Source organism: Amyelois transitella, chromosome 22 (assembly GCF_032362555.1).
Source record: "Amyelois transitella isolate CPQ chromosome 22, ilAmyTran1.1, whole genome shotgun sequence".
In the NCBI taxonomy this organism is placed as follows: domain Eukaryota; kingdom Metazoa; phylum Arthropoda; class Insecta; order Lepidoptera; family Pyralidae; genus Amyelois; species Amyelois transitella.
The window spans coordinates 808,732-823,423 of NC_083525.1; the positions used below are offsets into that span (position 1 = coordinate 808,732).

Genomic DNA, 14,692 nt, shown 5'->3' on the forward strand with positions numbered 1-14,692 from the left:
AATATACATACATACATACATACATAAAATCACGCCTCTTTCCCGGAGGGGTAGGCAGAGACTACCTCTTTACACTTGCCACGATCTCTGCATACTTCCTTCGCTTCATCCACATTCATAACTCTCTTCATGCAAACTCGGCGGTTTCGGGTACTCTTGACCTGACCCTTTACCTTATTTTGATCAAGATACGTTCGTCTAGGTCTTCCCATTCCGACCTTGAAAAATATATAAGAATTTATTATTATTACAAAATATAGTGTCATTGAGTTAGTATCTCGTTATACAAGTTTGGAACTTACTACAAGGCTAGCTCATTCTATGTAATTTGACCCGTATATATTTATATATTTATTTACTTGACGTCACATCACTTTAATCTAATTATATCCACTGCCGCTTCCAAAGCGCATGTGTAGAAAAAGCAGCGGTACGAACTACACTGCAGCATTTGAACTAACTGCACTTCAGCTTTTTTACCGGGTGTCATATCTCAAATGTAGATCTCTTAAATATAAATCGTGGACAAATGCACTACTGTCTCACTCCCAAGTTATACCTCATCGATCACTATGAAGACTACTTGAGGAACAGTTTTCTAGTTTAAGAGAGGGAGAGAGAAAGAAAAGCGAAAAACTATCGCCGTTTCGCTTTTCAATATGACGCGAAAGTTACAGGTTCAAATCCACCAACGACTCTTTTCAGAGTTATGTACATTAGTTTGAATACTAACCGATGCTCTTACGGTGAGGGAAAACAGGCTAAAGCCAGGAGGAAGAAGCCTCTTGCGTGCCATACTACGGGGGTTGGATAAATCATATCTTTATTTTTTATTTTACTGAACTGTGGCTGCGATGAAGTATTTAAGATTATTACATTTTTTTAAAATAAATTATACCAGTGAACGTCTTGCGGCTGAGATGAATGGATTAACATACAAACATATAATCACGTCTATACCCTTTGTGGGGTAAACAGAGCCAACAGTCTTGAAAAGACTGAATCAGCTATTTGGTACCGGCCATGTTTAAAAAGTTAAAAGAGACATTCGGAATCCACCATCAATCCATGCCACGTGGTTTAGGATAGGCTTATAAACTTGTGATTCTACTTTTAGGCGATGAGCTAGCGACCTGTCACTATTTGAATCTCAATTCTATCATTAAGCCGAACAGCTGAACGTGGCCTATCAGTGTTTTCAAGACTGTTGGCTCTGCCTACCCCACAAGGGATATAGACGTGACCATATGTATGTATGTATAATGCCCCGTTTGGTGGCGTGTGATTCCCGGCAGCAAACAAAATATGAATAAGGCCACTCCATTTAGTTCCAATGGATGTCGTAAAACGCGACCAAGGAATAGGCTTAAAAAATCGTGATTCTTCTTTTAGGCTTTGGGCTAGCAACATGTCACTCCGAACAGTTGAACGTGGCCTATCTTTTCAACACTGTTAGCTCTGTCTACGCCGTGAGTGATATAAACGTGATTATATGTATATATATGTATGTGATATATAAGTATGTATTTCGCATTAGGTATGGAACACAACCGCCCTGCGTCGCTATTTCAACTCCGGCATGCATTTGTACGAGGTGAACACCGACAACCCGCTCGGTACCAAAGGCGCCCTCGCGCTCAGATACGGAGAGCTGTGCAAAGAGGTGAGCAGTACCTGCAGTCTACAGTGTGCCGTGTGGTTCCCGGCACCAATTAAAAAAAGATAGGACTACATGAACCACACGGCAATGCCGGGAACAACAGGGCACCATGGAGTGGTCCTAAAAAAAATAGTATCACTCCATGGTGCCGTGTAGCACAAATACAAAAAAACAATAGGACCCACTCCATCTCGTTGCCATGGATGTTGTTAAAAGCGACTGAGGGATAGGCTTGCAAAGTTGGGATTCCTCTTTTAGGCGACGGGCTAGCAACCTGTCACTGTTTGAATCTCAATTCTATCGTTAAGCCAAATAGCTCAATGTGGCCTATTAGTCTTTTAACTTAGATTGATGGCTCTGTCTACCCCGCAAGGGATATAGACGTGATTATATGTATGTATATTTTATTAATAATAAAAGTATTTACTTAGAAAATGACACTCAATATTCCTTTAATGTTCTAGACGTGTGATTTTTACAATTTTTCATTGAGCACTGCGCCATGTTTATACTTGGAACGGACGAATGCTATTAAATGAAAAGGCAACTAAAAACGTCTGAAAGTGGACGGTCATTTGGCGAGGACACTTTTCTTTTTGTTTGTCTGTTTGTAATATATTTATTGCATAGAAATTTACACAGTCACAAGAAAATAGTAAGTATACAGTTATAAAAGAAACAAATCACTTGCAATGGCGGACTTATCCCATCAAGGGATCTCTTCCAGTCAACCAGAAAACAATTTCTGCTGTGGATTATGTATGTATCTAGTTTTTTATACTTAATCGAAGCTTTAGACAGATATTTTGACCATCATTGTCAAAATATAATTAGACTAGCTGTGTACCCGCGACTTCGTCAGCGTACTTGCGGAGTTTGTTACTCGTTCACGTAAAAATTACTGGACAGATTTTGATGAAATTTAGTACATGGACGCGATTCTTAAACTATATACATATCTATCAAATTTCATCAAAATCGGTTCAGCGTGTCAGGCGTGAAAGCGGAACGATGATTTTCATACAAACTTTCACCCCCCCATTTGACAATTTTGGGGGTCGATTTTTGAAAAAAAATTAGCCTATGTTTGAACGCGGGTCTTAAACTATATACATTATACATACCAAATTTCATCAAAATCGGTTCAGTGGTTCGGCTGTGAAAGAGGAACAGACAGACAGACTTTCGCATTTATAATATTAGTACGGATGAATTTGTAACGCGGACACGCAGGTGTGGTCGCGCGCGGCGCGCTCGGTGGCGCCGCTGCGCGTGCGCTGGGTGGTGGCGCGGCACGCGCGCGCGCTGGGCGGCGGCGGCCAGCACGACGCGCAGGAGCTGCTGGCCTGGCTGCTGGACACGCTGCACGAGGACCTCAACCGGTACCCCCCCCCCCATATATATATTGTCACGCGAGGAATATACACGGGATTATACGAATGAATGAATGATAATGAGAAAACAACTGTCATAACAACCAAGACTAATGTTGCCTCCTGATAATATTGCATTTGAACTACATACATATATATAGTCATGTCTATACCCCTTGCGGGGTAGACAGAGACAACTGTGTTGTAAAGTGTGATTGCATTTGAACTAATTAAATAAATTATGCAGAAATAATACCCAAGTGAGAGAACACTACCTGTCCTTGTCGTTGTGACGCATCAACTATTTATTTATAGTACATACATGTACTGTATACGATTAGTTTTCCACTTTTTACACTAGATGGCGTGCTTCCATATTAAAACGCGCTATGGTCGCGTTTATTATTTTTTATATAGTGTTTCAATTTTTAAAACCGTCAGTAATAATACAGATAACTTCTCATCCCGTGTTTTAATTTTTTGGACCCAGTACGACAGTATCTAACGTTACGACAGTATTATGTTTTAGGTTTTATAATATCAGTAAATTTATATCATATTAATTATTAATTATGTACACAAGCCAATGCCTTTCTTTACACTCTCTTGTCGTGGGGCTACTGGAAGAAATTTCACTAGAAATAAGTAGTGCCCTTGTATTATACTGAATTAGTTTAAGTTCTATTCTTACTTTTTCCTTGATGTACATAAATATATAAAAAAATAAATTTGATTTCCACAGAGCGACCGGTGAAGACAAAATGGAATCCCGACCGCATCGAGACTCAGACGGGAGGCCTGACCAAGTAAGATTTCCATCATGGTAATTATTGCCATGTGGTTCCCGGCACCAATAAAAAAAAGAATAGTACCACCCCATCTTTTTCCCATGGATGTCGTAAAAGGCGTCTCAGGGACAGGCTTATGAACCGCGGCCGTTCAGCCTACGTGGACAGATAGAGACATTGACTTGACATTTAGATGAACAAAACTGAGTGACTTAATCTTATATATTATGTTTCTCGTGTCACAATGTTCGTACTCCTCCGAAACGGCTTGACCGATTCTCATGAAATTTTGTGAGCATATTGAGTGGGTCTGAGAATCGGCCAACATCTATTTCCCATACCCCTTATTGATAAAGGTCGTGCACCCTAAACTTTTTTTTTAAACTAGAAATTACTTAAAAATTATTTATATGGCAAAACAACGTTTGCCGGGACGCCTTGAACCATCCGAAATCTGGTGTTTTATTGTGACTGACCCACCATACCCCATAAATAAATATATACGGGACAAATTACACAAATCGAGATAGCCTCGAAGTAAGTTCGAGACGAATTACTTTCAAAATTGGATACAAGGTAATTGGATTCAAAATTGGATACAAGGTACGATTTATTTTCAAAATTGGATACAACGTATCACTTATTGGACGTCACATCACTTAAATCTAATTACGAGTTACTTGTGTTACTAGAGATACTAGAGTAGAGTTACTAGAGATACTAACTCAACGATACGTTTTAAGTAATTCATTTGACGTCAACCAATGTTGTTAAACCATACGTTTTGACAATTATTAAGCGATATGAAGCGATATCCTATAATAATGAATAAAAATTTTGAATTTTGATATAATAACAACGACATGTACAGCTGCCATCAAACGATTTTATAATAAATCATAAGATTTTATAATAAATTACCAAAAAGTGTTCTTGAAATGAATGAAAGAAAATTCAAAAAGTATATTAAAGTTGAGCTTAGGAAAGCCTATTACAGCACGGATGATTATATTAATGATAAACATGTGTGGCCCGAACTGGACATAATGGCCTCTTAAATGCTTGTGTATTTTTGACATGATCTTGACATAATTTGTACAGTATGTAGGTACATATTTTATATTTATTTTATTTGACGAGATATTCGTATTGACATAATCAGTTCTACATTCATACATGTTTTTTAATGTAGACAATGTGCAATCATCCACGATTTAGATTTAAGAGATCTATATTTGTAAATTGACGTCCTATGAAAATGCTGCAGTGTAGTTTGTTCCGCCGCTTCTTCTACACATGCGCTTTGGAAGCGGTAGTAGTTATAATTAGATTTAAGTTATGTGACGTCAATAAGTGATACCTTGTATCCAACTTTGAAAATAAATCTATTCTATTCTATTCTAAACCCCCCCACAGGTGGTAGCAGCCGAAGCGTGGGAGCAGTACGCGGCCCGCAACCAGTCCATCATGACGGACCTGTTCTACGGCCAGCTGAAGTCCAGGGTGCGTTGCGACACGTGCGGACACGAGTCGGTGCGATTCGACGCGTTCAACATGCTGAGTCTGCCCCTGCCCATGGAGTGTTATGTGCACTGTGAAGTTAGAGGTAAACTGTGGTTCTTCCACCTGGTTACATCCTAAACTTTCTGAAGAGGAGCCCAGGGTGCGACTGTTGACCGTGGGCATGGATTTTGTATGTCCTGGTTACATCCTAAACTATCTGAAGAGGAGGCCAGGGTGCGACTTTTGACCATGGTCTTGGATTTTGTATGTCCTGGTTATATCCTCATCACCTCGCTGGAGAACCCCGGATGCTTAGTCTGGATATTACACGAAGCGACTCCCGTCTGACCTCCGCAACATTTGCTTAGGAACCCTAACATAAAGGGTAAAAGCATCATGAGTTGTTCTACGTCCAAAGTTGCGTTGCGACACGATCACGAGTCGGTGCGGTTCGACGCTTTCAACATGCTGAGTCTGCCCCTGCCCATGGAGTGTTATGTGCACTGTGAAGTTAGAGGTTAGAGGTTCTTCCACCTGGTTTTAATCCTGATTACATCCTAAACTATCTGAAGAGGAGGCCAGGGTGCGACTGTTGACCATGGTCATGGATTTTGTATGTCCTGGTTATATCCTCATCACCTCGCTCCAGAACCCCGGATGCTTAGTCTGGATATTACACGAAGCGACTCCCGTCTGACCTCCGCAACATTTGCTTCTTCTTCTTAGTGGTGTCACTCTTGACAGAGTGGTCGTGGTCATCATGTAGTGTTGGAGGCGGGCGCCAATGTGCGCCTTACGATGTCCCGCCATTTCTCCCTGCTGGAAGTCATCCTGCTGCACTCGTTAAGTGAACCGCCAATCACAGACTTTATTTGGTCGGTCCATCGCATGGGTGACCTCCCGCGCGGTCGAGTTGTGGTTCTTCCACCTGGTTACAGCCTATACTTCTGAAGAGGAGGCCAGGGTGCGACTATAGACCATGGTCATGGATTTTGTATGTCCTGGTTTTAATCCTGGTTACATCCTCACCTCCCTGGAGTGCCCCGGATGTGGATCCTGGATTTCGTTAGTCTGGTTATTACATGAAGCGACTCCCGTCTGACCTCCGCAACATTTGCTTAGGAACCCTTACATAAAAGGTAAAAGCATCATGATGGAGTTGTTCTACGACCATCTGAAGTACAAAATTCAATCTCTCGTTTGAAGGGAATGTGGAACAGAATGAAGTAGGTATGCAGTTATCGTGGTTAATGGGATAACAGTCTCTGCCTACCCCTCTGGGAAAGAGGTGATTGTATGTGTGTTATGTAGTTCATTGCTCTACGGCCAGTTGAAGTCCCAAAGTCCGTTGCGACACGACACGATTCAGATACGAGTCGGTGCGATTCGACGCGCTCAACAAAAAAGCAGACTCAGAGAGTCTGCTTTTCGATGAAGTGCGTACGTGCCGCTGTGAAGTTAGAGGTAAACTTTTAAAAAGATGAATGAAAGAATGAAATAAATAAATGAATGAATGAAAGATTTATTTGAAATAAGATGAGAGTAAATTTACTTTATAGAAAGTGAAGCGCAGTCGGAAGAGGAGTAGATGGAAAAGAATGATGGCTAAGTCTACCCCGCGATGTACACGTGATTTTAGTAGGGTACGATTATTTCACCAATATTTTAGTTGTTGTGAAGCACTTTTTTCAAGACTGTTGGCTCTGTCTACCCCACAAGGGATATAGACGTGACCATAATGTATGTATGTATGTAACAAAAACTTTTAAATTACAGTGATGCTGCTAGACGGCTCAGTGCCGGTGAAGTACGGCGTCCGAGTGAACTCCGAGGGCACTTACCTGGACCTGAAGACCAGGCTCAGCGAGTTGTGTGGGCTGCCTGTTCACTCGTGAGTGTTTTGATTTTCAGCTGGTTTAAAAAAAAAATTCAAAAAAAAAAATCATGTCTTGCTCTTAATTTTTACTGTTCAATTTAAAAACTTATAAACCTATTTTTTAGGCGCCTTTTACGATATCTATGGGTGAGAGATGGAGTGATTTTATTATTTTTTATATTGATATCTAGAACCACTTATAGATAGAGCGTATATCAAGATCATCCTGTTGTTTTTTTATTATATATATATTATTATTATCTTTTTAGTCTCTAAATGTAGACATTTACTTACAACTAGCTGTGCTCGCGAATTCGACTACATGGAATAGTTATTTTGGGCAACCCTAGTCAAAAGCAAATAAATATTCTATTCTATTCATCGTTGAAGCCCTCAAGGATGAATAATTTTCCCCGTGTTTTTTCACACTCTCCATTATTTCTTTGCTTCTTATAGTTGCAATGTGATGTTATCCAGCCTAGAGCCTTTCTCGATAAATTCTAATATAGGAGGGAATGCGTGTAAATTAAACAAAAGCTGAATCGATACTGATTTATTGATCATCAAGTATATAGTAGGTCCATTCAACGCGAAAAGAATTGTCATCAATTGGAACCAGTAGTTCTTGAGATTAGTGCGTTCAAACAAACAAACAAACTCTTCAGCTTTACAATATGAGAATATAAATAAATATATACGGGACAAATAACACAGATCGAGTTAGCCTCGATGTAAGTTCGAGACTGTTACGTAATCACTAACTCAACGATACTATATTTTTGTAATAAATAATTAGACTGAAATAGATAAAACAAAATGTTTCATGTTGCAGCATGCTCCTAGTGGAGCTGGCGGGCGCCACCATCGGGCGGGTGCTGGACGAGCGCGCCAAGGTGTCCCCCAGCAGCGCCACCGCGCTGTACGCGTACGAGACGCCGCCGCCCGAGCCTGCGCACGCGCACGACCATGAGCACGCCGACACGCACGCGCAAGACGGTCGGTTTGCACGCGCGCTGACATTTATTTATATATATATATAACATTTATATCTTACTTACATACATACATAATCACGTCTATATCCCTTGCGGGGTAGGCAGAGCTTCAGCTGTTTGGCTTTAAGATAGAATTGAGATTCAAATAGTGACAAGTTGCTAGACCGTCGCCTAAAAGTGGAATTCCAAGTTTGTAAGCCTATCCCTTAGTCGCCTTTTACAAAATCAATGGGAACGAGATGGAGTGGTCGTATTCTTTTTTTTTTTATTGGTGCCGAGAACCACACGGCACTTTTTTTATCTACAGTATATTATATAAATAAATATATACGGGACAAATTACACAGATTGAGTTCGATTCGAAGTAAGTTCGAAACTTGTGTTATGAGATACTAATTCAACGATACTACATATATTTTAGAATAAATTAACTTATATAGATAAACATCTAAGAACCAGGCCAATCAGAGAACGTTCTTTACTCATCACGCCCCGGCCGGGATTCGAACTCGGGACCCCCGCTGCGCCACAGAGGCCTATATTAAATATGTGTGTGTCCCCCCCCCGCAGGCTGGCGCCCCCCCGCGGAGGTGAGTGTCCCGCGCGCTGAGCATTCCTCCTCACTGTGCATGCCCGCACTCTTCTGCTTCAAGGTTAGCTCGCACACTCACACACGCACACTCACACACTCACACACGCACACTCACACACTCATACACACGTCACTCTTACATCATTCAGTGGATATGTCACTGGAATCTTGTGAAAACGATTTTGTTCTCTTATGTAGGGTGATAGAAAAAGCGTAACTAATAAAGTTAGGGTATTTTTTTTAAAGTACATACATATTATCACGTGTATAACCCTTGCGGGGTAGTATAAGCCAACAGTCTTGAAAATACCTAACTGTTTGGCTTAATAATTGAATTGAAATTATTAAGTCAAACAGTTAGTGACAGGCAAAAAGAATACCAAGTTTATAAGCCTACATCTTAGACGACTTTTACGACATCCATGCGAAAGAGATGTAGTGGTATTTTTATGCCAGAAAGCACACGGCACTCAAATAATCACTCTCTTTTTCAATCTGAATTTAGCCATACAACTGAATGTGGCCTTTCAGTCTGTTGGCTCTGTCTACCCCGCAAGGGATAAAGACGTGACTATATGTATGTATGTGTTTTATGAGAACTTTAACGACAATTTTACCAATTTAGATTAGAGATTTTGTTACTGTAATATTATCCATGGTTTCTGGTACTTCTCACGATATGGCAATACTGTAAAAGGCATTTTAAAAAATACCCTCAATATATATTTTTTTCACAAATTCACAATGACATATTCATGCATACATTCATCGTCAATATCATTTTTAACAAAGTAAATTAACTAAATTCAAATCCACGTAATTTTTCCGCTTCAAATGTGCACAAGTAATAAATATCAGGTATAGGTAAATAATAATTATAAATAAAAAAAAACATTTGATATGAGTTAGAATAATGAATATTAATAGGTACAGTAAATGAATAATTCAATTAATTTTACAGCGGTGTTTTATTACTAACTGTATGGACGAGTTGTAAATATATTGTATAAATTGTTTCAACCATATTGAAAGTTTGGAAGTATCTGTCAAACGGGCTTTATGTATTGGTATCTTTGTCTAACAACTTTTTAAAACACTAGTTGGTGTTGTCAGCCTGAAATTTACAATTATATCTATGGATGCTTTAGAAGGCGACTAAGGGATAAAAACACTATCAGGTTCCCGGTACAAATAGAAAAAAGAAAACGGTCGCTCCATCTCTTTGCAATGGATGTCGTAAAAGGCGACTAAGGGAAAGGCAAATGCTTTTATGCTTGACATTTCTGGCTAGCGACCTGTCACTATTTGAATCTCAGTTCTATCATTAAGCCAAACAGCTGAACGTGACCTTTCTGTATTTATATGATTGTTGGCTCTGTCTACACCGTAACTGATATAGACGTGACTATATGTATGTATGTATCAGGATTTGTCTTACCTACCCCGGTACACGTTGTGACCAAAAAGTTAGAAGGAGATAGTCGAAAGCAAAAGCCGTTTGACAGTTAATATTTTTTTCTATGTTTGAGAAAATTATTATTGTCTGTAATGTAGAGTTTTGTTACGCTAGAGTGTGGAAGTAGTGTGTAATGTAGCTATTATTGTCATACATAATATATTAGTAAGTTTCTCAACTCCTTTTTTTTAGTTATCGCGTGTACCTAATACGATAATCCATAAAAACATCTTTTATTATTTTGAAATTGAATATCACATCTGTGTTTTAGAAGTTTACATATTATCACGTCTATACACCTTACGGGATAGACAGAGTCAACAGTCTTGAAAAGACTGATATTCCACGTTCAGCTATTTGATTTAATGATAGAATTGAGATTCACATAGTGACAGGTTGCTAGCCCATCGCCTACAAGAGGAATCCCAAGTTTATCAGCACATCCCTTAGTCGCCGTTTACGACATCCACACGAAACATATGGAGCGGTTCAATTCTGAAATACCGGAGACCAAACGGCACACACGTGTAACCATTATTGCCATATATAATCTTTTCAAGTGCTTTTGTTGAGTTATCGCGTGTATTGTATTTTTTAAAAAATAATTTTTGATTTTGAAATCGATAATTACATCCGTGTTTTAGAATATAGAAGAATATATAGAAGAAGGAAAGGAAAAAATCACAAAAATGCGTGGATGAGTAAAGATGTGCAAGAACTTGTGCGATTAAAGAAGAAAGCATGGCTGGATTTGTTAGCAGCAAAAGCTAACTTAAGAATGCAAGAGGTTATAGATGAAGATGTGAATGAAGCACGTAAGGAATATAAGAAAATGAAAGATTTGGTTAAGAAAGCTGTGATTAGAAAGAAAGAAGAGTATAAAGAGGATTTTGATAAAAGGCTATCAGAAGACTTTCAGTCAAATCTGAAAGTATTCTGGAAATCCGTAAGGTCAGCCCGAGGAAATACTATAACCAGAGAGCTGACTAGGATCAGATGCCAGGATGGTAGCGTTGTGAAAGGAGAAGAATGTGTACTAAAGATATGGAAGGACTATTTTGAAAGTTTATTTGAAAAAAAGGAAGGAAATAAGAAAGATTTCTGCTATAGCGAAGAAAAAGAGAATGAGATGGAAGGCGAAATTGAAATGTTCGAAATTGTGGAAGCACTTAAGAGTATGAAAGCGGGAAAGGCTGCTGGGTGTGATAGAGTGTCGGTCGAGATGCTTAAAGCAGGAAAAGGCGTAGTAGCTAGTCAGTTGTACTGCCTTTTCAATTTGTGTTGGAGAAGCGGCCGAGTACCAAAAGATTGGTGTAAGGCTGTTATCGTGCCACTTTACAAAGGAAAAGGGTCACAGCTGGACTGCAAAAATTATCGTGGTATAAGCCTGCTTAGCGTCGTCGGCAAATTGTATGCTAAGGTATTGATTAATAGAGTCAGGAATGAAACTGATGACAAAATATGGGATGCTCAAGCGGGATTTCGAAAGGGAATGGGATGTACTGATCAGGTCTTTTCCTTGCGGTGCATAGCCGAAAAGTTTTTGGCCAAGAGTCAAAAAGTCTATTGCACATTCGTAGATCTGGAAAAGGCCTATGACAGAGTTGAGAGGAATGAATTGTGGTCAGCACTTTCTATGCATGGGGTGAGCAGTCTCTTAATACGAGCACTGAAATCCTTATATGAGGATTCGAGTGCTTGTGTCAGGATAAACGGAGCGCACACTGAGTGGTTTAAGATTGAGAAAGGCGTTAGGCAAGGATGTGTTGCGTCACCGTGGCTGTTCAACCTATTTATGGATAGCTGTTTGACAGATTTGAAAGAGTCTAAAAGTGGATTAAGGATGAATGAGTTACTCGTCAAATGTCTGCTCTATGCCGACGATCAGGTTATACTGGCGTCATCAGCGGAGGAGTTACAGGAGATGGTAAACTGTATGCATGAAGCTTTAAAAGAGAAAGGAATGAAAGTGAACGTAAGTAAAACTAAAACACTGGTTTTTGAAATGGAGAAAGAAATGACAGCATGTAATATTTTGATTGGAGGAGAAAAAGTGGAGCAAGTGAAAGAGTTTGTATATCTAGGATCAAAGTTTACATCAGATGGCAAGTATGATAGTGATATTGAAAGGAGAGTGAACGCGGGGAACATGGTGAATGGAGCTTTGCATGCCTTTATGAGCAGTCAGAAACTATCCAAAAAGGCTCGACTGGCTGTGCACAGGGGAGTGTTGGTCCCGACATTAATGTATGGGAGTGAAAGTTGGGTATGGCAAAAGAAGCATGAAAGCAGAATAAATGCAGTGGAAATGAGAGCGTTAAGGAGTATGATGGGTGTGAAATTGAGTGACAGGATAAGGAACAGCGTGATAAGGGAATGTTGTGATGTGAAAGAAGATGTAGTTACAGGAATAGAAAAGGGTATGTTAAGATGGTTCGGTCATGTGGAGAGGATGAATGAAAGCAGGTTGACTAAGCAGATATACAAGGAGAGTGTGGAGGGAAAGGTCGGAGTGGGAAGACCTAGACGAACGTATCTTGATCAAATTAAGGACGTCCTGGTAAAGGGTCAGGTCAAAAGTACCCGAAACCGCCGAGCTTGTATGAAGAGAGTTATGAATGTGGACGAAGCGAAAGAAGTATGCAGAGATCGTGGCAAGTGGAAAGAGGTAGTCTCTGCCTACCCCTCCGGGAAAGAGGCGTGATTTTATGTATGTATGTATGTATGTATGTTTTAGAATATTATAGTTTTTTTTTACAGTTTAAATTTACAGAGTTAATTTTTGAATAGGCAATTATGATGTTGCCAAGCTTTTCTGCTGTTCGTTACGTGTAAAATTGTTATTGATGTGTCTGTTTTTTCATATATATGCTTTTGTTTTTTTACTTTACAAAATAATTATGCGATCACAAATTTTTGCTATAACAGCCATTGTTTTTTTATCATTCTTCCGTTATTTTTGTGACGATGAAAATAAAAAAATACCTGTTTCTTTTATTTACTTTACAAAATAATATTGCGATGACATATAAAAAGAAACGTATTGGTGCCTTGTGACTCCCAGCACAAACACAAAAAAGAATTGGACCACTTTCCCATGGATGTCGTAAAAGGCGACCAACGGATAGGCTTATATACTTGGGATTTTTCTTTTAAGCGATAGGTTTGTAACCTGTCACTATTTGAATCTCAATTCTATCATTATAATTCGACTCTGTCTACCCCGCAGAGGAAACAAACATGATTATGTGTATGTAAAAAGAAACGTGGCCTTTTAGAATTTTAAAGTAAATATAACTAATGTTTTAAATCTCCTTATTTCTCCTGTCTGTGCCAAATATATAATTTCTTTTGTCGTTGTTTTAATATATGTATGTGGACGTAGTAAGTTAAAACATGATGTGAGATCACGTCTCTCATCTTTGCGGGGAAGACAGAGCCAACAGTCTTGAAAAGACTGATAGACCACTTTTTAATTTACTTAGTCTTTTGTTTTTATACTTACGATGTTCCAATCCCCCTTTTTTAAAGGGTCTAAACACATATTTATAGTATTTTTTAATTATTATTTTTTTCTAACCTTATCCTTTTCACTATAAAAGGCCCATCGTTCGCACTTGCAATTCGCATTATCAAAAATAATCGCTCGTCAATTCCAGCGGTCGAGATCGGAAATTGTTATGTCTCAGAGTCCGTCAGAGGGCGCTCACTTCGCTCACTACTCCGACCAACCGGAGAGGAGCAACACGCTGCCGAAGCAGCTCCGGCGGGCGGCGAGCGTGTCCCCCGCGCTGGGGGCGGGGCCTCGGGGGGTGGGGGGAGCGGGGGGCGGTGCGGGGGACTTCGGCTCCTCGCCCTCGGCGGTGGGGGTCACCGGCGAGGATGTGAACGGCCCGCCCGCTGGGGAGATTCGGTATCTTATGGCGGTGCATCGGTGAGTCGAGTTTTTTTTGGTTTGTTAATATATTTGTTGACAGGGATAGGCTTATTAATTTGGGATTCCTCTTTTAGGTGATGATATAGCAACCTGTCACTATTTGAATCTTATTTTTAGGATTGAACCAAGCGGTTGGGCGTGGCCGTTGGATGAACGATGTACATGTAGTATTTTATATATGCCGGGAACCCGGCACCAATATGAAAAAGAATAGGACCACTTCATCTCGTTGCCCATGGATGTCTTAAAATGCGACTAAGGGATAGGCTTATAAACTTTTTTAGCAACCTGTCACTATTAAAATTTCAATTCTATCATAAAGCCAAACAGCTGAACGTGGCCTGTCAGGTCTCTTCAACGCTGTTGTCTCTGTGTACCCCACAAGGGATATAGACGTGACCATAAGTATGTATGTATGTATGAACGTGGCCTATCGGGTTTCTTGAAAACTGTTGTCTCAGTCTACGTATATAGACGTGACTATATGACTGACGTGACTATTTGATGGCCTC

The 14,692-nt window shown here is 39.8% G+C and overlaps 1 protein-coding gene across 1 annotated transcript in view; it reads left to right on the forward strand.

Moving 5' to 3' along the window:
• Nucleotides 1–14,692, forward strand: part of LOC106133247 (ubiquitin carboxyl-terminal hydrolase 32) — a 58,476-nt gene that overhangs the window by 27,583 nt on the left and 16,201 nt on the right. Inside the window, exons 14-21 of the mRNA XM_060950621.1 lie at nt 1,538–1,663; nt 2,894–3,042; nt 3,776–3,839; nt 5,238–5,427; nt 7,101–7,215; nt 8,033–8,196; nt 8,766–8,848; nt 13,903–14,177. Of these exons, the coding sequence (XP_060806604.1) occupies nt 1,538–1,663; nt 2,894–3,042; nt 3,776–3,839; nt 5,238–5,427; nt 7,101–7,215; nt 8,033–8,196; nt 8,766–8,848; nt 13,903–14,177 (1,166 nt within the window). The remainder of the gene's footprint in view (nt 1–1,537; nt 1,664–2,893; nt 3,043–3,775; nt 3,840–5,237; nt 5,428–7,100; nt 7,216–8,032; nt 8,197–8,765; nt 8,849–13,902; nt 14,178–14,692) is intronic.